The sequence below is a fragment of the Mytilus trossulus genome, chromosome 6, assembly GCF_036588685.1.
Source record: "Mytilus trossulus isolate FHL-02 chromosome 6, PNRI_Mtr1.1.1.hap1, whole genome shotgun sequence".
Lineage (NCBI taxonomy): Eukaryota > Metazoa > Mollusca > Bivalvia > Mytilida > Mytilidae > Mytilus > Mytilus trossulus.
Window position 1 is genome coordinate 65,661,832 of NC_086378.1, and position 25,753 is coordinate 65,687,584.

At 31.4% G+C, this 25,753-nt stretch overlaps 1 protein-coding gene across 1 annotated transcript; it reads right to left on the minus strand.

Moving 5' to 3' along the window:
• Positions 1-747: 747 nt before the first annotated feature.
• On the minus strand, positions 748-19,133 carry LOC134722920 (uncharacterized). The gene is made up of 9 exons (XM_063586553.1): positions 18,836-19,133; positions 17,620-17,931; positions 16,199-16,477; positions 12,139-12,252; positions 11,515-11,554; positions 10,764-10,840; positions 9,882-9,906; positions 8,094-8,159; positions 748-965 (listed from the first exon to the last, which is right to left on the minus strand). Exons 1-9 carry the CDS (start codon positions 19,131-19,133, stop codon positions 932-934), a joined length of 1,245 nt encoding a protein of 414 aa, XP_063442623.1. The 3' UTR covers positions 748-931.
• Positions 19,134-25,753: the final 6,620 nt, after the last annotated feature.

Here is a 25,753-nt window from a genome sequence, read left to right on the forward strand (position 1 = left end):
TGATATGTAATAAAATCTATCCTACCCCACCTAGGCAAAGAAATTCGCAAACACAAACAAAAATGCAGAACTACTGGCCCAAGCAAGTAGTAATGATATTTGTATTTGAATTTACAGTTCACTGAAAATATGCTTAATTGATGCATCGATCAATCATACCAAAAGTGAAAACTATAGTTCCAAAAATACTGTAATACAAATAATATGTTACAACAAGGAAAACTGTACATAAAAACAAAAACTATTGTCACTATATTTTAAACAGATGTGGTGCATACTAATGTTAAATGTAACTTAAAATTACTTACAAATGTAACGGTCCAAGCAGTTAAGTTTTACATCATAAGAAACTCAGCATACATCAAATTATACTTATTATTGATAAGTACTTTCCAAATTGTTTTTAATCTTTTTTTTCAAAGATAACTTATTAATTACATATAGTATCGATCCTCTTTCTGTCTGAATAATTGATTATGAAATTTCCAAAAATAGCTATCCAATCAAAACTCTTCATCTTGACTCAATAAAGAGGCTCTCAACAGGTATCTTGAAAGTGGAAATTATATGTTAATCTTATTTATAAAAAGATTTCAATCATCAGCATAAAAAAAAGTTTTTAAAATAACTTGCCTTTATCTGTTGATGTATCTTTGTTCATCTTTATTTTTCTACCATAATTCAACATTTTTGCTTAAGAAAAAACGGTTTAACGTTTACAAGACTTATTACACCATGTGATATAATTTTTATATTCTATTTCAACTATTCAATCTTCGCTGAGACATTTTATACACATAAACACACACACACTTATATACAATTCACCTGGAAGGATACATATGATCACATAACATACTTTAAATTATGACATATTAAGTAAAATGTATTTATCAGATCTAAACTCAGTATATGTAGTGAACAGCATTCATCAATTGGTTGTTGTTGTTTGCTCTTTCCCTGGTCTGAAAATATTTTGATCCATAGGGGTTAAGCCATACAAGTCACTTCATTGGTAAAGTGTTATGAACATTTTAACATTTAATTTAAAAAGTAAGAATTGAGAGTATTTATTGTTATTATGTTTCTGTGCCAGTCAATGAAACGCTTATGCATTTATTTAAGTGTTCTAAGAAGATGAAGTTTGAAAAAGTTTAGATAATTCATGTAGATCAACAAGATATGGGAATGAGTTTAGTTCAAACTGGATAAAATGTACATGTGGTCTGCATGAGTTGGGATATAACTACATTGTCATTTATAGTTGCTAGTCTAAATGTAATAGACATGACAATATCATGCAATTAAACGCCATCATGGCTTTTATTCTTACTTGTATCGACCATGCTTTGGCAATGCTTTAATAAAACCATGCAAACCTATGTTTTCGTGTTGATGCATTCGGGAGACGTAGTATTTTTAACAATTGTATATGCAGTAGCTGGTATAACTCTAACGTAAAGTTAGCTAATTATGATCCAACTTTTAAGATCATTTGAATCCTTTTGGGTCCTTGCTGCATATAAGGTCATACTATACAATTTTTTTTTTTTTTTTTATTGATCTTTTTGGTGTTCAAGCTACAGTGCATACATACATACATACATTTTTACAATATATAAGTGATTGACATATGGCATAGTCATATACTATTGATATTTTACGAATAAGACATAGTAAAAACAAATACAAGTAAATGATGTGAATAATCGGTATATGATACAAGTAAAAGATACTTTGGAATACATTAAATATACATGATCATATCGAGAATAAAATTTAATTAATAACTTCCATAAATTCCCCCCATCTGTCGACAAATGACTCGTGCTTGTCTTTAGAAAGATATAAATATTCTAATATCTCCAGACGTCTTTTCAAAAATTTGAGAAAAGCTTGCACAGATATAAACAATCTGTCTAATTGTGTGTACTTTACATAATGAATGTAATATTTTGCCTGTAAAATACAATAGTTTAACACTAAGTTATCAGAATTCAATATACCAAAAATGACACTGTCTTTATTTAAAAAAAATTTTACTCCAAAAACTAAATGCCACCAATTAGAAAATTCTCTCCAAAATCGTTTTATTTCTATACATTTAAAAAATTTATGCTCTATAGTTTCTATTTCGTTACAACTGGCACACTCATTAGTTAAAGAAAGTTTATATTTTTCAAGGAGATAATTATGTGAGACTATTCTGTGTAACACTTTATATTGAAAAGCTTGTAGTTTGCTTTCAATAGTACATTTAAAAGCTAGTGAATAAATATTGTTCCACTTTTCGTCACTAATTTCTATATTAAAAGTTTCTTCCCACCTTTGTTGTGAAATAGGAGAAACACTTACCCGATCGATAAAAAGTGAATATACATCTTTAGTATATAATTTGCTTATAGGCATTTTTTTATTCTCATGCTCAAAAACGAATCCAAAAGAGTTGCTCTTAGGTGACATCAGCCAACTGTGAAATTTTTATTTCAGTATCCCCAATTTTTATACCTGATATATGGTTGTTCTTACGAATATTTATTGCCAGCAGTTCAACGGCCAAAATAAATAAAAAAGGAGACAAAGGACACCCTTGTCGAACACCTCTCTCAATTTTGAACGGACTAGAACTAAATCCATTATTAACGACAAGACTAGATATATTTGAGTATAAAGTTAAGACCCATTTCCGGAACTTGCTACCAAAATTAAAACAAGCCAATGCTTTTTGAATAATTTTCCATTCTAGCGTATCAAACGCCTTTTCGAAATCGACTAGTAATATAAGCCCTGGATAATTTTTTAAAGTAGTAAACAATATAATATCAGCAATTAGTCGTAGATTTTCACCAATATATCTACCAGCCACATATCCTGTCTGATCCGGTTCTATAAGTTTCGGAAGAAATAATTTCATTCTTTCCGCAATAACTTTGGCTAATAATTTGTAATCAAAATTTAAGAGAGAAAGAGGTCGCCAGTTCGACAAGAGTGTTCTATCTTTATCTTTCTTTGGAATAAGAGTCAAAATACCCCGTCTTTGGTCTATTGAGAGGGTTCCGGTCTCGAAGAAATATTCATAGCTTTCCAAAACATATTTTTTTACATCAATCCAGAAAAATTTGTAAAACTCAGCGGTAAGCCCATCTGTACCAGGGCTTTTATTATTTTAAAATGTTTTTAAAACTTTAACGCACTCAGATTCTGAAATATCTGCATCGCATATATCCTTTTCCAGATCTGTTAGCTTAGGAATAAAATTTAAATCAAAAAAGTTAGAATCACCTGAATATTTATCAGGGTCTTCTTTTGATGAGTACAGATTTTCGTAGAAATTTCTCTCTTCGTTTAGAATTTTTTCTTGTGACAATATTTCAATGTCGTTTACAACTAATTTGTTAATACATTTATTTTTATAATTACGTTTTTCTAATGATCAGAAATATTTTGAATTTCTTTCATTGCCTTCGCAGTGCTCGGCATGTGATCGTATAATAGCCCCTCTTGTTTGATTATTTACTATTTGCTCTAAATCTTCTTTAACAATATCTAATTCAATTAAAAGTGTATTTATATCTTTATCTAAATATGTACGAGAGAGATTTTTCTGAATTTCGTCTTGTCGTTTTTTTTAAACTGGACTCTCTTTCCCGCAATTTCATGTTTTTATATTTGGAATATTTGACGGTTGCGCCCCTTATTTCACTTTTAATGGTATCCCATTTTAAATTTTTATTTTCTAAATTTTGATATTTATCATCACATTCTGATAAAGTATTTTTGACTATATCCACATAATCTTTGTCTGTCAATAAACCCGAGTTGAATTTCCAAAAACCGGGACCTCTCTCACTAAAGTTTTCGCCTGACAGTGTCAACTTGATAAGACTATGATCAGATTTTATAGACGGAACAATGGATGTTTTTGTAACACTGCTTGACAAAAAATTCGATATCAACCAAAAATCTAAGCGACATTGTATAAGCGGGGTTCTTTGACGCCAAGTATATAATCTAGAGTCAACATTTTTTGTCCTCCAAATATCACATAAGTCAAATTCTTCTATAAAATCTTCTAATTTACTCGTATATTTGACAGGTGTGTTATATTTTGAACCACCCATTTTGTCTAAAGATGGATTTAGTATCGTATTAAAATCTCCACCCAAAACGAGATTTTGTTCTAACTTTTCATTTAATAAAATTTTTAATTTTTCAATATATTCAATTTGGTCATTTTCTAAGTTTTTGGTCGGTGCATAATAATTCACAAAAACAAAATCTGTGTTATCAATTTCAACAGTTAGAATGAGATACCTTCCGTTTTCATCTGCAATTTTTTCCTTTAATATATAATTTGTTGAGCTGTTAAACAAAATAGCAACACCTTTAGAGTTCGTTTCCCCGTGCGAAAAATAAATATCTCCACCCCATTCCCTTTTCCATATAGTTTCATACGATTCAGTACTGTGTGTTTCTTGCAAGAAAATGATGTCGCTTTGAAATTTTTTTAACCAAAGAAACATGGATTTGCGTTTAAAATCGTTTCCAAAGCCATTTACATTAAGAGAAGTTAAATTGATACAATAATTAGCCATTATCTAGTTTTGGCTTTACAGTCTTATTAATTTCATATGTGATACACTTAACGTAGTTGAACATTATATAACTAAGTAGAAACAAAATACAGAAAAACATATCAAATATACAATACAATACAAAAAGAGAGAGAATTCTCTCTGTTCGGTCTGCCTGACCTAAACCATATAATTAATGTTAAAGTTTGTTATATTCATTGTTCATTCTCAATAAAACGCATGTAACTATCATTCATTAATAAAAACAATACACTATAGGTTTACCAGTTACGGTTTAAAGTACATGTAACTTTCATTCATACATAACAACATTACAATTTACAACCTTTACTATAAATGACCCAATTACAGATTGAAATACACGTGCATAGGTACACAGACATTCTTGTTGATAATTTTGTTTACCTTTTCTTGCCGACGTACGAATATGGGACACAGTTATATAATGGCATATATGTATTTTGATAGAACTGTGGATTGCATTGCATATCACTGGATTCATGTTTTTGCATATATATATATCGGATAGTTTTTTAAGATTTGCATTGGGTGCAAAACGTATAAAAAATGTTTAATATATACATTTTTGTTCGCCAACATTGCTGGGGATCGAAAGGATATTCGCACTTTACAAAAAAGGAAATGAGAATTCATTTTATAGAATACCAGTATATTGGATTATTTTAACGTGTGTATGTGCAATTTATGTAAATATAGTGTCAACAACAACAAAAAAGTGGGATTTTTTTCTCCCGGGATTATAGTAATACACAGGGAAGATGATTACTTTCATGATGTCTGCGTGCCGGTACCGTGAGTAAATTTTGTTATATAAAATTACAATATACGCTGCATGTATTTTATTGACTTATTTTAATTCATGGTGAAATTATTTCGGATAAAGTTGTATGTAAATTTAAAATTCATAAAAAGTAGTTTTATCTACAGATTACCTATTAAGGTAATTCATTTGAAATTTGCTTCTTTATATCTCACTGGAATAATGAATACTCTTTTTAAAAATAAAATAGAGAATTGAAACTCTTAAGATACTTTGAAAATAGTAAACATATAGGATTTGAAAAGAGAATACATGAAACTAAATATATAATATCTAACAAATTATAAACCTGAAAGAAGAAGAAAAAAAAGACATTCAACATACTTTACTGCATGTTTATTGTCTATCAAGATGAGTTCAAACAACAGTAAATTAGTTTAAAGTTTTTATTGTTTACATTTTGCGGAGAGCCGATTTTACTCCCTCCAAGATAATATTGTTTTTTCTTGAACCTATCTTTGCTGTACCAGATGGAGGTGTACGTGAGGAAATGATCGTTATGTTGTGTGCATCTATTTCTTTTAAATAGTCAGGTATCCTTGATCCAATTCCGTAGTCTCTGTCGTCATCGTACCCGTCGTGTGTATGTCCGTCTTTGTCTGTAAACCGATATACCAATGTGTTGTATGTACATGCAGATACTGGGCCCTGCATTATTTGTCGGGCAGCTTCACGAACTTCTCCGTATGTTGTGGTGACAGCAGCTGTGACACAATAAGTATGACCATTGTCACTAACTTCATTAGAACAAGTTTGCTCAAATGTACCAAATTTAGACTTGTTACTGGCATCAAAAATAGCTAAAGCTTTTGGTGTTGACACTTTTTCCACATATTTAGATCCACTTTTGATGAAGAATAAACTGTTTCCTTTAATTTTAGTGCCTACATCTACTTCTTTGTACTCCTTTTGTTTTTGTACTAGTCTTTTTCTGTTTTCACGCATATCGTCTGGAAACTGTGGAGTTATGTATATGCCATTTAGTAACTCTTTGTTTTGTTTGCCTATTGTTCGTGCAGTGTTTATGACATGCTCCCGGTCATTGTAGTCATGGAATTTAACAACTATAGGACGGGTGCTGTTTTTATTTGTCTGGGTCCCTATTCTGTGGGCTCGGTCAATTTTAATATTTTCAGTTATTTTCAAAACATTTTTGAAAATCAATTTTAATTCCGCTATTACGTTTTCGTCATTTCGTTCATGAACCCCTATTACTATAGCATTTTCCCTCATGCTGCGTTCAACCAGGTTTGCTATTTGACTTTGTTGACAATCGAGTCTAGTTTCTAAATGTACCACGTATGACTTCATTAGATTTAATTCCGTTGTCAGTTTTGTATTTTGATTTCTGACTTCGGCTATCATAGTTGTTTGGTCTTCAGTTTCTGTTGCCACAGCTTGAAGTCTGTCTTCAATGCCATCTTTGGCGTATATGTCATTTTTTAATACCATGTATTTCTTCATTTTGGTTTTCAAATTTTATTATAAGACTGTTTAATGTTTGTTGTATGCCTACTATGCCACTTAGAAGTTTGTTATTGAATGTTTGATCCTCAGAGTATTCACCGAGGTTTTGTTCGAGTGAGCTCTCTGTCTCCGTCATGTTAGTATCCGCCATTTTTATACCTGTGGTTTATTTACTATTAAAAGTTTCTGTCTCTATCTCTCTTTCCTCTCTTTCATACTATACAATTTTGATCCCTCGCGTACGGTATCTTTAAACGTAAACTGTGCTAACAAAGTCATTCAAAATTATAATAAAAGTACTACACCTCCATGTGCCAAATTTAGAGATAATTGGGATCGATGAATTTTTTTACTTTCCATTAAATATTCACTTTCGATGACATATTTGTTTTATTTGATAGACAAACATAACTTGTTTCCAAAGATAAACATACGCAGGTTCATGTAAATAGGTTTTACACTAGTATGGTATAATTTTGTCTATCAATTCTTTGCAAAGTTTAAAAAAAAATCACTGGTGATGTTATTCCTTAAAATCAGTACAACTTCTGTACTCAAAAGGGTCGATGTACTCATTTGCAAGGAAATGATTAAAGTAAGTCGAAATATCTTTTCCAGATATTTCACAGTTTGGTGTCGAAAAACATAACATGTATGTTGGCAATGTCATTATCTCTTCCTCCTGTAGCTGTATACCATGCCCTTAATTGGTAACTTGATAGTACATTTTCATTGTAAGTTTTACTTTAACTGCATGCTAAAAAGGGTTGTAGTGCGCTCATAAACTGTGTTTGTCTTTTTCTCCATGTAATGCTTATACATGTAGCAAGTCTGACTACCTGAACAATGTGTTCTTCGATGAAAGTCTTCGTTTGTTCATTTGCATGGGTTTGTTTTTAGAATTTTTGTGTAAGTGGTTGGTATATATGTTTTTAAAAAAAGTAAGATTTTTGTGTCCGAAATATACAAGTGAAACCCGTTTACTTTAAAAAAAAAAATCACAATGCTATCATAAAGTGTGTCGAATATGACATAACAAAACGGACTTGTTCTATTGATTAGAAAAACAACGTCTAAATAAATAAAACAAGAATTCAAAATATAACAAATGTTTAATGAATACATGTATAATTCTTTATGTATTCTTCTTTATATCTTTTCTTTTCGAAGCAAGATATATTATAACTCACCCCTCTTCAACGTTTTGATAGAAATCCACTGCAGTGGTCATTCCACATTCTTCATATGTATCATTACTGTTAAGTATATTCATATTATGTTAACAATGTAGTTAAATATCAAGAAGAAGAAGTAAAAAAAGAATGACATTAAAAAGAAATAATGATAATTCAAAGTATGACCAACCAGGACAGGAATGGAAGCAGGACTCCTTACAAATAGCAACTAACCATTTGTAAAAAGCAAGCGCAAAAATTGAATAAATCTATAGCAGACAAACAAGGGGTATAAAACTAAAAAAACATCAAGTTCAGTGAATTAAATGCATGTACGGTTTAAAGTATCGTTACATAGATTGCGACGCTCAGGTAGATTTTAACCGAAATATCATGAAACAATCATATTTGCAAACTTTAAGTGAATGACCAAAAATCAAAGAAGAATGTTTGTTAGTATTCAATTATGGATATTCATCGATTCTAAGGGGCCACAATTGTTTTATTATACCGAACTAACAGTGGAAAGGTCTTTTGAACACTTACTTTGTTTTTTATATATTTTTTACATTACATGACAAACACAAGCTGCCGTTCCGTATATTATGGTTTGAAAATAAATACACATTTGTGTTCTAGAGTTTCTCGAATGTACAATAAAGGTAGAATATTTTTGTAAAATACTGATGGCCCTGAAATGGATCGTTACTTTATAAGAGATATTATCGGCTGCTGGCACTCTATTCATTTTCAACGCCATATTGCCTCGTACCTCGATGGGCTGTCAGTGTAACGTGAACGCTGCCAATTTGTTTATTTTCGTCTGTTACGTCATTTTGATAGTAGAAAACTCGAGGATTATTCGTCCTCCCTTGCAATTAAATGAAATGAATGCCACGTGGTGAGGTGTTATCCAATAGAATTATTTGACATATATGTAAGGTATAATAATAGTAAATTGATGTGAATATGAAGAAAACAGATTGTGCAAGTGTGATAAAAAAAATCACTAATCATCCATAATGATGTTAGCAGATAATTGGATATAAAATGTTATCATGGCTTTAAAGATCAAGATGATAATATAATCCCCTATACTATGTCAAGAATAGACTAACCGACTCAAAATAGTCCCTACTCGAAAAATATATTCCCGTATCACCATCGTCGAAAGAAGGTTTTCAAGACCGATCAGAAACTTTTAAACACGATACAACTGTGCATTTCATCATTCTAGACAATGGTACAATAATAATCTTACATAAAGGGACGATTACATTTTGTGAACGGAATTAATGGTCGGATTGACAGACGCAAGAACCTCAAGAAAAATTGAATAATAGACAGATTTATTTAAAAGAACATCAACCATATACTCCTTAATGTTGGGTAATAATTCACTTGAAACATGTAAAAACTTGTTTTTAAAAAGTTAACTTTTCGTATGATTAGATATCGCAATATTACCAACTAAAACATTTGACAGTTGTTTTCCATTTCTTTGACTGATGTTTCAGCTTTTGATTTTTCCTTTTGATGAAGGTCTTTCCATTTTTACCTTTCCTTGGATTTCGATTTTGTTGTTGTTTTACTTTAAAAATATTCCCGAGTTTAAAATTCTTAGTTGTTTGTCGTTTCATACAATCACTTAAGCTATGTTTACCAGATACACAAAATTTCCTTTTGAAGTAAGTTTAAAATTACCTGGTTATTATTGGACGCACATGTTATTGTTTTGTATGATAATTTCATCATATGACGGTTCTAGCAAGTTTGATATTATGTAATTTGTTTGATACTAACCTGGGCTCTTGGAGAGGTCTTGACTCTGTAGAATAAAGATATAAGCGTTTATTCACCAATAGTTTATACTCGTTGAAGATCTAAAAGTTTTAATTTTGAAATAATAGTGAAAGAAGTCAATCTAAGATTTCATGCAGCAAATGCATGTAAATTCGGTGCTCTTTTTGCTGAAATTAAAACCCTTGCATAAAACGAGAGATTGGACTGCAAAGCCCTTATAGACAATTGAAATACGCATTTCATATCAAATGTCTTTGATAGAAAAATTCACATAAAAAAATCAGGTTCTTATTGATAAGAGATGAGGTAGATCCTTGTTCGTAGCTTTAAAAAAACAATCAGTCGTTATCTCAACCCGATGAAGTATGATTTTGGATACCTACTCTATATCCTTATTGTGGAGTCAATAAAGACTTCGAATTCTGATTTTCATACCGTTAATTTCAAGATAACCACTCAATTGAACTATAAGTAGATTTGACAATTTTTTGTCAATTTTAAGATAGATTTGATTTTCTGGGTTTACTGTATCTGATTATCGTAAATGATATTAAAGTGAACAACATTAACCTATGTATGATAATTAGGAAAAAAACAATTTTCATTTTCGATTCGACTGCAGACGTCTTGGGGTGAATGTTTGAATATGCTAAAATGATTCTTTATTCAAATACATGTAGGTAGATTGTGAAGTCTTATAAACTGAACACTTGTCCGTGATCATATAAACAAAATTTGTGTAAGCCGTATGAGCATTCAATCTATCCGTGACTTGATGATTGCACTAAATATATTTAGAAAATTTGATAAATTCTGCAATGAACTGGCAACATGATTATCTAGTCTTTTATTTATTCATTTTATCTTATTTATGAGGCATACCCGATTGAGGCTGCAAGGTTGAATATGGTTCTGAAACCGTCGGATTGCTTCTGTGTACTTTTATATATTCATCCGATCTATAGGAAAGGAAGAAGAATTCATAACAGAAGTTTTCCTTTCAGTTTGAATTATGTTTGGCACATAGTATGATTGTCACTTCTCTTATTTGACACTGAATGCACAATGGTACATTCACATTCATTCATTTTTTTAGTGGTAACTTTACAATTTGATGCTTTAATAATTACTTGCCCACTGCCTTGTAATAGTTATCAAAAGTACCAGGATTGTAAGTGTGTTATCACTACTGCAACTAAGAATCATGATTTGCTAAACAATGATTGTGACTGTATTAAAATATTGAAACACAAAAACTTCTCTTTAACTAAATACAGAAGTTAATGTAATAACAGTCGAGACGATACAATTATTCTCTATATTCATTCAATTGTTCAATTTTACTATAGATGTGAGCTTGTTCAACATCAATGAAACATATAATACCACGTTTTAACTTGTTTTGCCCATGTTTAAGATGGCATTTTTTTCTTATCCGTGATAATTCATAATTACATGTTTATACTGTGTTTGAGCGATATTGTGTGTGAATATGAAATATGAGTAAATAGATATAGGAATATGTGGTTTTAGTGCAAATCAGTCAACTCTCCATCCAAATAACAATTTATAAAAGTAAACTATCATAGGTCAATGTACGGCTTTCAACACATAATGTATTTGTAATACCTACTCAACTGATATTGTTTTCTTGGTTCTCAAACCTGAAATACCTAGAAGTATAAATGAATACTTTAATCTACTAAAACATTCAATGTACCTAATAACATACTTTGTTTTTATTACTTTTATTAAAATGGCAATGGTACATATAGTATTAAAGGACTACTAGCAGTTACTGACATACCAGCTTAGGACCTCAATTAAACTGATTGAAGGATTATGTCTTAATCATGATAAATATTAAGCACAATCTCTCCCGTTAGGGGTTTAGCATCATACCATTAAACAGAAAAGAATAATATAACCTGTATCATGCCAACAATTGATTTTTGTCTGTATCTGATATTCTATATCGCAATAACAAATACTTACTATATAAATGATGTGTTTATCGTATAAATTTTGTATAGATGAAAGCTAAAACAAAGTAAATAATGAAATATTCTTATTAGACAATGAGTCTTAACTGATCTGAAACATTTGTATATGATGTTTAAGTTTCTTTAGACAAACAACAATTTGGAAAGCTTAGTTAAACATCAGAGGTACATGTAGGAGCAAACATTCGTAAATACTTTATCATACGTAGTATATGACTTCCAGTGCAACGTATACAAAAATACATAAAACTCACATTTGCGAATAACGAAAATCGCTCCGGGAATTAAGACGATCAAACCAACCACCAAAGTTGTTATTCCTGCTACAAACATCCCTGGGTATTTATTAGTGACAGCTATAACATCATCTTTTGGAAATGCAATGTGATACAAATACATGTTAGAATGATTCAATTGAATATATATTGTATACTTTACTGTGCATTGCTAACTTTTTGTATTTTTATTATAAGTAAAATATCATTTTCCATGTTTTTGTTTTCGTTGCTTTGATATTAATTAATACTTTACTTCTAAATAAATCGTTTATATACAATGTAACCTAGTATTTACATTTGCTATATACAGTGACATTTTCGTCTTTGTGTTTGTGTACTAATTTTTATTAGCTGTCTTAACATACATGTAGCACACTTCCATTGTGATTGTAATTATTATTAAGTATTTGCTCGAGTCAGATTTTGACGTTTCTTTCATTTTCCAATTCGTTTCTAAATATGTTAATCATTTGTTTAGCGTAAAGCCAAAATTATATCACATTAATGTACATTTCAGGCGGTTTTTTGCGTCTGAAAGTTCTGAAAAATCTGAAAGCTGTCTGCTTTTTTTTTTTTTTCTGATGAAAGGAATGCAACATGTTATTTAAAGTGTTGAAATATCTATCATTTATTTCAAATAAATTAATTGCATAATTGAGAATCAAAATTATAAACACAAATCCTTAAAGTATGGAATACGATAGATGTCATCACTAATTTTGTAAATTCAAAATCAATAAGCAAATTTCGATTCAAGCATGAAATTATCAAACGTGTTGTTTTTATTTTTTTACATATAAAGCCTTGGTCACAACGAACCCACGACACATCTATGCAGCGCCTCGACATGAATATTGGTCAAATTGCGGGTCTTTTGTTATCATCGTACGACAGTCGTTCGATATTTTGAGCATCATGGCGCTGTCGTGTGGGATGAAATTTGGACATGCATCTTTTTTGCTCTTCAATTTATTATCGCGTTACTGTCGTTGTCATGAGAGTTTCTTACCGCAGTCGTGCGACTGTCGTGACATATATCTTACGTCTATTTCAAGACACTCGTGATAAAGTCGCACGATTGTCCCATGAATATCAAATTTCGTACGATGCTCGCACAACATTGATTGTATGTCGTACGACAATGGTACGTTCGTCGTGCAACATTTTTTTGTTTTATTTTTAAAAAAAATACACTTCGGCGGGATTGAATATCTGGAAAACAAAGCGTCTGCCGTTTAAAGAGGATGTCTATTCCTTCAGAAAGATTACGCTTGGACTATTGAATATGCGCCTTGTTGGACTCCAGCAAGAGCAAAAAATGGTCCTGTTAGCTTTGATACTGATGCAAGAGTCTGAGCGTCAATCTGCCGGTGATTTAGTTAGAATCATGCGGATAGAACCTGAAAGTTTTCAAGATAATTGCTTAATAGTCCTACGACAGTGACACGACAGTAATAAGCGAATCAAATGACATGAAAACCTGAAAAAAGACCCAAACTCACGATTGTCGTGCAGTACAATTACAATCTCATATTCACTTTCGTGTATCCAACGTGGACATGTCGTAGCTGATGTGACCATTCGAAATATTCTATTTACATTTTGACCGACAGTTCCACGACTATTTTATAGATCTTCCACGACAAAAAAAAACGTTCGATATTTTGTGACCAGGGCTTAAACTAAAATATTTCTTTATTTGTATAAAATTTAACATAACCAGATAATATTATCAGATTATTACATGGCATTTTTCATATCGCATGTATTATCAGCCCTTGGTTCAATATCAGTCCAAGAGCCGCCTGGCTCGAGGGCTGATATTGACCTAGGGCTGATAATACATGCGATATGAAAAATGACATGTTATGATCTTTTTATCATTTGCTTGAACAGTAAAGAAAAATAACAGATTCATGTGTTGATCATTTTACGTGGTTCCCAAGGTTTAAAGAGTAAAAACGTTCACGGACGTCGGACCCAAAATTTGCCCCGGATACATTCAATATGAAATCTTTCTATCATATGCCTCAATAGAAAAAAAACAGTTTAATATGAACGAATCCACAAAAAATAATTCAACAATATACATGTACATAATTATAAACATTGTTTGGAAAAGTCATTATTTTAAAAGAAACTTTCTAAATTATGTTTCAGAAAAAAATAAAAAATGCATTTATTTAATAATTTGTTTGTTTGTTTGTTTTTAATTATTTTTCTTTTCATTTTACACAATATACTTTCCAGTATTCAAATAATTGTTTTGTGCACTACTTTGAAATGTTTTTCACTAAAAACGTAGAATTGATGTGTATTTTCCGGAATTGCCCGAGTATCAATGACATGTTATGATCTTTTAATCATATGCTTCAACATATATTGATTCTTTTACGTGGTTCCCGAAAAGAAGTTGAAAGAGTAAAAAGTTCACGGACGTCAGACTCAAAGTTTGATACATTCAATATGACATCTTTTTATCATATGCCTCAACAGAGAAAAAAAAAACATTTTTATATGGACGAATCGACAAAAAAATAATTCAACAATATACATAATGAACATTGTTTGGAAAAGTCAACTTCATTAATGTAACTTTCTAAATTAAGTTTCAGAAAAGCTTAAAAAAATTATTTATTTAATATTATTTTTTTTTAATTCAATTAAATTATTTTACACAATATAATTTCCAGTATTTAAATAATTGTTTTGTACACTACTTTGTAATGTTTTTCACTGAAAACGTAGCATTGAGGTGTATTTTCCGGAATTGCCCGAGTATCACCGGAATGCCATGTGATAACGTTACGGAAAGGCATGTGATGACAATCAAAGCATGTGATAAACTTTTCATATCAGCCCGCTAAGCATCAATTCGAAAAATATGAAATTTACGTCAATTTAATGCTATTATCATACGGTAAAATTATATGTTATTGAGTCTAAGTATATGATAAGTTGATTTACCTTATAATGCAAATACTGTGGTATGAAAAGATATAACTTATACTTTATCCAAAATGATACAAAATACAGTGAAAGCAAAATTGTTAGGTCAGGTTAGGTCAAAGGAAATGTGAAATCGGATACACGCAATAATATCAACATTTATGAAAATATGAAAAGATACTTGTTTATGGAACTTTCACGATTATTATTGTGACGAAATAGACCGATGAATACTAAACAGATGAAGCAGCAGTGTCATTAATATCTTAATTGTCATTGTTATGTAAATGAAAAAAATGCTTGGGAAAGTATAACATTATCTCCTCTACCCCTTGATGGGCAAATTTACTAATAACGCAAAACTTCGTTTTAGATTTCCAACAATAGATACATCTGCAAACTTCAGATCATAAACAAATACTATGTAAATTCTCTGTTGGGAAAACATTTATCCATGACTAGAACCAATATAAAGAATGACCTTGGGGTGTTTTCTGCTCTTTTTTCAGGTTGTCGTCTCTTTGACACATTCTTAACATTCCATAATAATAGTTATCAAAGGTACCAGGATTATAATTTAGTACACCAGACGCGCGTTTCGTCTACATAAGACTCATCAGTGACGCTCAAATCAAAAATATTTATAAACCCAATTAAGTACAAAGTTGATGAGCATTGCGAATCCAAAATTCCTAAAGGTTGTGCCAAATACAGCTAAGGTAATCTATGCCTGGGATAAGAAAATCCTTAGTTTTTCAAAAAGTTCAAAGTTTTGTATACAGGAAATTTATAAAAATGACCACATTATTGATATTCATGTCAACACCGAAGTGTTGACTACTGGGCTGGTGATATCATCGGGGACGAAACGTCTACCAGCAGTGGCATCGACCCAGTGGTGTAAATAGTTATCAAAGGTACCAGGATTATAATTTAGTACGCCAGACGCGCGTTTCGTCTACATAAGACTGAATACTAAATGTTTATGCAAATTAATAGTAAAACAGAGCAATAAGAAGAATAAAAATTATATGCGTGAATAAAGATACTAAAACAATAATTAAACAAATGCATAATACTATAATACCTTCAAGTGTTACAGTTATATTTTCTAAAATACATCCGAATCTATTGCAAAGATGAATTCCATAGTCACCAACGTCATCTGTCGAATCAATATGTATAGAGGAATACATTCTATATCTGAAATCCTTTCTATCTTTTTGAACCATCCAGACAAATTCAGTCGAACGAGTCCAGTGCACAGTTGGCTCCGGGAATGAAACTACTTGAATTACTATATTTACAGTTGTGTTCACTTTTGTTTTAATTATTTTTAAATCTGCTGTGACATTCCGAGGTTTACCTACAATTTGTTTTTCATTATCATTATGAATTCCTTTTTGATTTTAAAGGTAACTGAAATCGTGTGAAGTGTTTTCTGGTCTTTTTAACGTTCGGCACGTTTCTTAATTCGAATTACTGGTAAAAAATATCTGTTTTGTATCTCATTTGAATTAAGATGAATTTAAGTGATATGACGTGGTTTTTTTTAGAGATGCGAAAGATACTAAAGAGACATTCTAACTTATAAGTCGCAATCAACCTGACATCGTCATGGCTTAAAAGGAAAAATACAACCACACAAACAACAGTACAAAATATACAACATAGAAAAACTTAAATTTGAACAGCACAAACCCCAACAAAAATTGGACTACAATACTTGTTAGAATTACAGAAACATAAACTACATAATAAAGATGAGCTTGATTACCAACAAGGGTATGCATAATTTAAAAAAAAGACTTCAAAGACGAATGAAATAACTGAATCCTACAATCATGCCTGCATCATTAGATATAGTTTGAGATTGCATAATGGTTAACAACATCTTATTGATCGAAATGTTTGCGTCGTATAACACATATTTGGGTGTAACCAACAACCAACACAACTCTTCATGGTTGATCTATGCTATTAAATCATACCTTACCCCTGTTATACGTAAAGTAAAATCCTTTAAAATACCTAAATACGCAAATTAAAGTCTCCATGAAGATTAACATTTTAACAAACATTGTTACTGAAATGTCTGTAAACAGTCGTTTTTTATTATTTAAATGTCGTCAATAATATTTTAAAAGGGATTGTTAAGTCCTGTTTTAAAAAAGAAATCTTGTTTTCATACACTATTGGACGATTAAGAAACATACTATATGAAATAGTTTGTATTCGAAAAGTACCAGGCTGTCTGGTCTTGACGTTTTAAAATAAATTGACGGAATGTGCATAGTACAAGCATTTGACGAAAAATACCAAAACAAATAGTACAGAGGATATACTTTTAAATTGTATATGATTAATTCGCATGTTAGGTTGGTGTTAGGGTGGTGCATTACTTGGAACCATGATTGGTTATGATTTTTGGCTAATAACAGACCTGAAACAATTTTATTATATATGTTACGAGTCTATATTGATATATTCTCCTGACATTATACTTACAATATATTATCAAGTTTACTGTTCTGGTATCTCCATATTTAATCCCATTGCTAGCTTGTATAGTATAGTTTCCTGAATCTTCACATTGGAGAGCAGGCAGTTCTGATAAAAACTCAAGACCGCTTTTCGTATAACGTAATGGTGGAAATGTTTTCAGAGATGTTCTTAATGCTAATTGTGGATCTGGATTACTGTCAATACTCAATCTTATCTTGAGATTGACGTCTTCACTGAAACTATAGATTGTAGCGTTACTCCATTCATTTGTTTCAATTTTTTCACTTAACCAAAGTTCTCTAATTTGGGAGGAATCTAAAACAAAACATGCAATGCTTCATAAATACTTGCATCAACTTGATGTTATGCTGAATCAATAAGAGTTGCGAAATGTGTTTTAGCAAGATATGAGATGAGGAGTTGTCTCATTGGCACTCATACCACATTTTCCTTTATCGATAAAACTGAAATATTAATACAGTTTGTTGTGTCACCTGAGTTAGACCGCCTCGTTTTATGTTTCAAATCCTCAAAATCCACGTTGCAATTTGAAGAAAAATACAAGTTTTATTTCTTAGCGTCAGCTGGAATAACCAAAATTTTGCGAGGAATTCGCTCTTCCTTTTCAATCAACTATTAAGTGTTGTTTATCAATTTGGAAAAGTATCTGAAACTTGTTAGTATGGGCAAACTCTTCTATGATAATAAAAGCCGTGAATTCATATCTGATATGGTTGCTTTAATTTAAGGTTCCTTGAAAGGTTTGTCTAGTGAAGCGGGTCCCTCTTTTGCAAGTCAGTTTATATTTATTAATCATAAGGCGTTGTCATTTTTAACAATGCAGACTTAAGTACAAATACCATAGCCATATTTTTGGACTAAGACTTTAGTGCACTTAGTTTTGCGATTGAAACCCAGCATACTAAGTTTTATAAGGCCTAATTTGATGATGTATGCATTACAACGGATGAAAACTTGCCTTGTAAAATATCTGATTTTTTTTGTCTTTTATATTTCAAGATAGGTAGTGAGTGACGACCGGTTTAAATTAGAAAGGACATTTTTATTTTTAATCATTTTGAAACATAATACTTGTTTGATAAGCAGTTTTCAACCCGGTTTTTTTTCGGGGGTGTCTTCTTTTTAAGAGAAAAAACTATTTTGTTAACGTTAGTTGGAAATCTTTAATGAAAATTTCCACAGATACATTGATACTTACATTGTACATTTACTTCTAGATCTATCATTTTCATGATGGTTTTATCATAAGGATGAACAGCACTGCAGCGGTAGGTACCAGACTGATTCTTCTCTATGTCTGCTACAGTTAGAATCGGATTTGTATGGAGGAGTTCAAAATGCCTTGATGTGCTAAATTTCCAATTGAATATACAATTCGGTTTACAATCGGCAGTGCAATGTATAGGGCCTAATACAGTTCCTTCTGTAACATTGATTACCGTGTATTCAGGATTCACCAAAACTATGTCAGGACCATCTATATCAATTAAAAGCATATTGTTATTCTCATTAAAAGCTATAAAGGTATCATTTACTGAAATTAACGGCAAGAAAATACCATGGACCAAATGAAACATATACCGAACACCATGGGTAATTGAAGTAAAAGGGAAAAAAACATTTACAAATTATATTACCAAGTACCAAATGAAAACAAATTAGCAATACACAAAGCTTGCATACTAAATTGGCTGTAAATACCGGTGCTGAAGTAAGGTAAATGTTCATGCTTCTGTAGTAAACTAATTGGTTAGTGTGCTATATAACCTCTTTGTTCAATGTATGTCATTAAACGGTAAAAAAAATTATATACTGATCGCATTACAGCAAAACAAGACATTAAATTTATTCTTGCCGTAGTTTAGCTTTCACGCTTTTTGTAAGTTTTCATTGAAAATTGTGATTATTTTGTTCTAGTAGCTTTAACAACAATCAAAATTACGTTTCAGCATTTTACATTTTTTTGTCACATGTAAGCTGGTTGCCAGACAAACTTCTTCTATAAGCAAATACCATGTTTATATTCTTTAATAAGTATGAGTTATACCTCTCTTGAGTTTATGATATCATATAACGTTGATGTATAAATAAACTACAAATAAATGCAAGACTTGCCAATTCGTACACCACTCGTTTTATTTTCAAAAGACTAACTAGTAACGCTGGAATAAACTAGAGGCCTTAAGAGCATGTGTTGCACATCTTGATATATGTGCATATTCAACAAAGGACTTTCTTACATTGAAGACAAGAATAGAATTCATAAGAAATAGCCCTTTTTGTTGATCTTGTATTGTTGATTATTTAGTCTGTTTCGTTTCTCTCTATTTACTTCAGTTCTTGCTTAAAACACACAAGAGAGTAGGCAAATCTTTATTTAAGGGGATAGCAATCAGTCCTATTAAGAGAGACAGAGAAAATAGTAGACTTACTATTGAAGGCAACAACTCCTATAAGAAGAAGTCAGACAATCTTGCCATATACAAACAGTTGGTAGGGCCTATGATTCTGAACATTTTTGCCAACCAACAACATCTTGTTTGATGCGTTAGAAAATTTCTAAGCCCAAAAAAAATCCATCTGATTGACATTTTTAGTTCTTCTCTTTTTTGCTCTGAATGCTTTCAGAGATAAAGACCAAAAACTGCATTTTACCCAATGTTTTATTTTATACATGGCATCCCTATTGGTTCATTGGCGAGGTTGTCGGATACATATGTATTACTAGATACCATACGGATGATTTAGTGCAAGTTAAGGTCAATTTGGTCCAGCTGGTTCAGTGGAGAAAATTAGTGTAAAAACACAACAACGACGACGACGAACGCCAAGTAATGAGGAAAAATCACTTGGCACTCTGGGCAGGTAAGTTATAGTGTCAAATAAAGTATAGTCATACTTGTTTATCACACTACAGTTGACATCAAATATTTATTCAACTATTTAATACTTACAATAAGGATCCAAAATAATACTTTGACTCATGTTTGATACTTTTCCAAGTTCATCTATTGCCTGGCATGATATTTTTATGTCTTTATCTGACTTTGAAAGTTTGTTTAATATAAGCGTATTGTTCATGTTGTTGTTGGTATATCCTCTTGGATTTCCATAAAACTGATATGACAGATTTGATGATATATCTACAGGCCACCGTTGTACTGTTGAGTTACATGTTAAGGTAATATTATCGTTGACAAATGGATGCTCAGGAGCAATGGTTAAGATAGGATTTATTGGTTTAGCTGAAATATTCGTAAAAATTGAATTACTGTTAAAACAGTATTTTTGGAAATATTATATCTATAAGCACAAAAATGTTTAGCTTCCTTTTTAATTGAATTGTCTATCACTTAAAATTTTCACCGGTACAAGGTCAATATTAAATCAAATACAGTTGTAATTTGTTACTTTAAAACTGTGAAACCCAACAATCACATATTTAAATAATATGTCGTCCATTTCGTTTTAATTTCGAATGGTATCAAATGAAACAAAGAACCTATCTCAAATTACGATAGGGAGTTACAAAATAGGAAAAAAAGAGAGCATTTTGCCAAACGATTTAAAAAAGGACAGGGTGTGAATAAAAAAAAAGCTGAACGCCATATAGCAAGAAAAACCTCCTGAAAGATATCCTAATAGAAAAGTCAAAATATATTATGTACCTGATTTCCTATTTCTCCTTCGTTTACATATTTATTCTCATTATTTATATTTTGCAATATAACAATAAAATATCACAATAATTGGAAAACATATAAAAAGTAAGAGTCTTACAATGAAGGGTAACAACTGAACTCTATTTTATATTAAAAAAAGAAGATGGTGCAATAACATAGTTCTATAGCGCTAACCCTCATAAAACCATTCAACAGTTAAAGTAATATTAATAATAGAACAAAGACAAATGTAAGAACTATAAAACACGTTGTTAAGATGATAAACAACATCAGTACGCAGAATCTATACATCAAGACCATCGTGTATCATTTGAAAAGTTGATACGGAATATTTATCAACAAGGTCTTGGTACCTTCCGAAAACTTTTTTTAGAAAAAGGACAAGACGTTCTTTAACATACCGCTGGTTCATCAACTATCTTCTCAGATATTGATGACGTTTTACAAAGTCTGAGTAGGAGCTGCAAGCTCTTAAATATCGAATAAGTTGGGAAATATATATTCCATATGCAGGTGAAGTTGGTATATTGCTACTAAGGTGGGGGAAATTTATAATTTCAAAATTAAAATTATTTCTTTTGTCATAGATTCTGGTACTGATATGACTGTGTAAGTCAAATTCGAGATATAAGTCAAAAATGAGGCGGAGGAAGCCGTTTTCCGTAAGAACGTTAAAAACCTATATGCAAAATGAGCTTTCTGATTAAATAATTCTTTAACATGTTTATGACTTCATATTACCAATGACCTTCTTGTCATTATTGTTATAATTATTTTAAGCTTGTAATTTAAAACAATAGAATTTACATAATTTTAATTCCTCAATAAGTTTACTTTTTAATAGCTATTATCATACCGCCGCCTTATTCAAAATCACAATGATTCAATAGATTTGTAAAAAGGTATCGCCCATTTTGTTTAATACAAAAACTGGAGAACCGGAAATTATTGTGTCGACAGGTGTTATTTACATAATAGTTTTGAAGATTTATATCGAAATCATACTTGTTACAACTAAAAGACAGCATCTGTTCATATTCATATTCCTATTTCGAAGGTCAACTGATCTGTATAGCCCAGCATCTGTCTTCTTCACATTCATGACGGTAATGTTGAGGGTGCTTTCATCCAGTGTCGTGTCTTTAAATTTGTCAGCTATGTATTTTCTTTGAGAATAATTAGGAACAAGTATCGTGCCAAAGTGTACCTCAAATAAAATGGTCGTGGGCCCCCATACATCATAAAAAGCGGTAAAACTTGTCCTCCATGATAAAGTAACATTTTCGTCAATTTCAGCAGTAAATGTAGTATCTGTAAATATAATTGACACTATAACATTTTAATATAGCAAATCAATGGACAATTTTTGGAACTCGTTATAGCTTATGTATGAGCCAAGGCTTCCTTTTGAAGGCCGTACTTTGAACTTTAATGGGTTACTTTTCCAAATTTTGACATGGATGGATAGTTGTCACATTAGCATTCAAACCACATCTTCTAATATCTATATATTCATGGAAGGAATTTATTACATTAAACCTTTTTTTTTATAAATATATGTATGTACTACATGTACTTGTAGTATAGCTAGTAAATAAAACAAACTGAGACATTCAATCGAAGAAATTCGCCACTTGTGGACCTTGACCTAAAGCTTGCAAGCAGACACTAGAAACACTTGTTTTCAACTGGAAGTAGGCAATGATGATATTACATATTACTTTATCTTGCAAGGCATTCAATAGTTCGAGTCGGACTCAACCTTGCTAATTTGAATTTAAGGACGTTAACTTGAGTGATATATGGTAGTAAGCATGCGTACTTAAAATCAAATACAAAATCATTACATGCAAACTGATAACAGAAATATCACGAAATTAAGGATGTCTAAATGCATGTACAAGAAGGAACTCACCTTTGTATCAATACATTAAATGAATAAACAAGCTTTTTTAAACTGATTGTGTTCTATGTTTTTATTGAGATATTTAGATATTTTCAGTATAACATTTACGATCGTTTTTCAACTGAAAATAACAAAACGGTTAATTATAAAGTTCATAAAGTATATTGTTGGAGTTTATAACGTATATTCTCTCCACTGTGCCATGGTTTGCCATCTCCTTTTTTCCAAACAAAGCATGGTTGGTAACATGTTCTGAATTTATTTAGAACATGCTTGTTTATTATAAAGACCCATTCACTTAAAAAAAAATTTAGCAATATCTTTAGTATGTAATTTGGTTATTGGTGTAGTTAAGTACGGTCTCATTTCAAGTACTACGGTAATTCATCGAGTCCACTGAGTATACATGTACTTGAAGAAAAGACAAGACGAGCAACTTTGCAAAAAAAGGCAGGATGAAAAAAATCAAGATAAACTAGAAAAAAGGCAGGATGAAAAAAATCAAGATAAACTAGAAAAAAGGCAGGACGGAATATATTGAATTTTAAAAAGAAGGGATAGAGATTACAACTAACAAAATACAGGACAAATCTTTCATTTAAGCCCCCCCCCCCCCCATTTAAGCCCCCCCCCCATTATCCGCAATCAAAATAAAATGGTAGCTCCCTTACTGACGACATGAACAGATTAATATAAGATAAAAAAAGAGCTTAATTCGAATAAGTTGGGGGTTTAGGTGAAAATTGATGCATTTTTGGTTTATTTGACACCGATTTTACATATATCCATATTGGTCATTCAATTTCCCCCTAATTAAGCTAAGAGGGGAGGGGTGGTCAGTAAAAACACTATGTGAATAAAGTTTTGTTTATCCGACATTGAACTATTGATAACGTCCATTAATACAAAGAGGAGACAGTTGAATGAAATATTTCGTTGGGGAAAAAGTTCAGATGTAAGTGTATGAAATTTTACTACTGCTCAAAATTATAAAATCAATATATTTTGCACGCACATGTATAAAAGCTAGAATTGAAATTGTATAATCAAGAACACAATCATGACCGCAAATACCATGATGGAAACTTTTAACGACCTTGACCAGCTACGTGATCATTAATCAGTTCATTCAACTTTATAGTACATGTAGTTCGTGTGTTCTTTTTTCGCAGGTGTGAGGTCGATAAGCTAAGCTTGGTCTCAGTTAGGTGTATAAACTGTATAAGATATGGAAATAAATTTTGTATTTACGCCAGATGCGAGTTTCGTCTACCAAAGATTAACCATTGACGCTCGAATCCAAACGTTAAAAATTCTAAATAAAGTACGAAAAAAGTACGACGTTATAACGAGGTTTCCAATTGTTTTTTTTATAGAATTACGCCTAGTTGACCGAAAGTGGACGGTTTTTGCTGTCTCCGTGGAAATATCTGAGAGTACTTAATCTAGTTGTTCTTACAGTGTTCCTTGGATATCGATATGTTAGAATTGAAGACAGAATCGAGCACATGATAGATTCGGACAATCTTTCCTTATGTCATTTTACATTAATTGCTTTTCATTGTATTGATATTAATACTAATTATTATCAGAAAAACGTCGATTACTGTCTTTTTGACAACTCTTTTGCAGCTTTGATATTGATATCACTACAATCTGCTCAGATTCTGAAAAAACAACAGTTTTTGGGCTCGACCAGTAAAGTTCTTAACTGTACTTAATTGAACTTGACTAGGTCTCGACTTTACTTAATTAGACTGATTCAGTACTTGATGATAATGTAGTCTGAAGTTGTCTCAACCAAGGCTAGACCAGTCTTGACCTGTCTCGACTAGTCTCGACTGTCTCCACCAGTTTCGACCATTGTAGACTAATCTGAACCTTCAAATGAAGTCTTGACTGGTGTTAATCAGTTCAATAAATTATATATAGATCTTACAAAATACCAGTGTACTAGCAAGCTACTATCCAGTGGTGAGGCTGAAAGCGAAAGTGACACGCACAAACACAACAACTACACACTGTACTCATCATACAATCATTCCAGCAGACTGCAGAACATTGGACAGTTGGGTCAATTTGATACTGTCTGAATTTGAATTGAAATCAAATTTTTTTGACATAATATACTGTGGATTCATTATTATTCGTTGGATACCAATTTTCGTGGGTACAGGTAAACCACGAAATTAAATGTTCAACGAATGACAAATTTTCTATCGGCTTGTATGCAGACATTGGCAAAACCATGAAATTAAATATCCACGAACATACAATTTTTCCCTTATCCACGAAAAATGGTACCCACGAAAATAAATGAATCCACAGTAGGTTTCTGGCACAAAATAAATGTGGTCAAAGATCTTACAATTATATTGCGCAACACTGTGAATTAACCTTTTTGAAACCCTTTTGGAGCAACAACCCCAAAACACAATCCCAGTCTCTCCGATCCTTTTAGGTATAACGGAATATTGTAGTACTTTCCAGAGAGATCAATACACGTTAACAGAAGTTATTGTTTAAA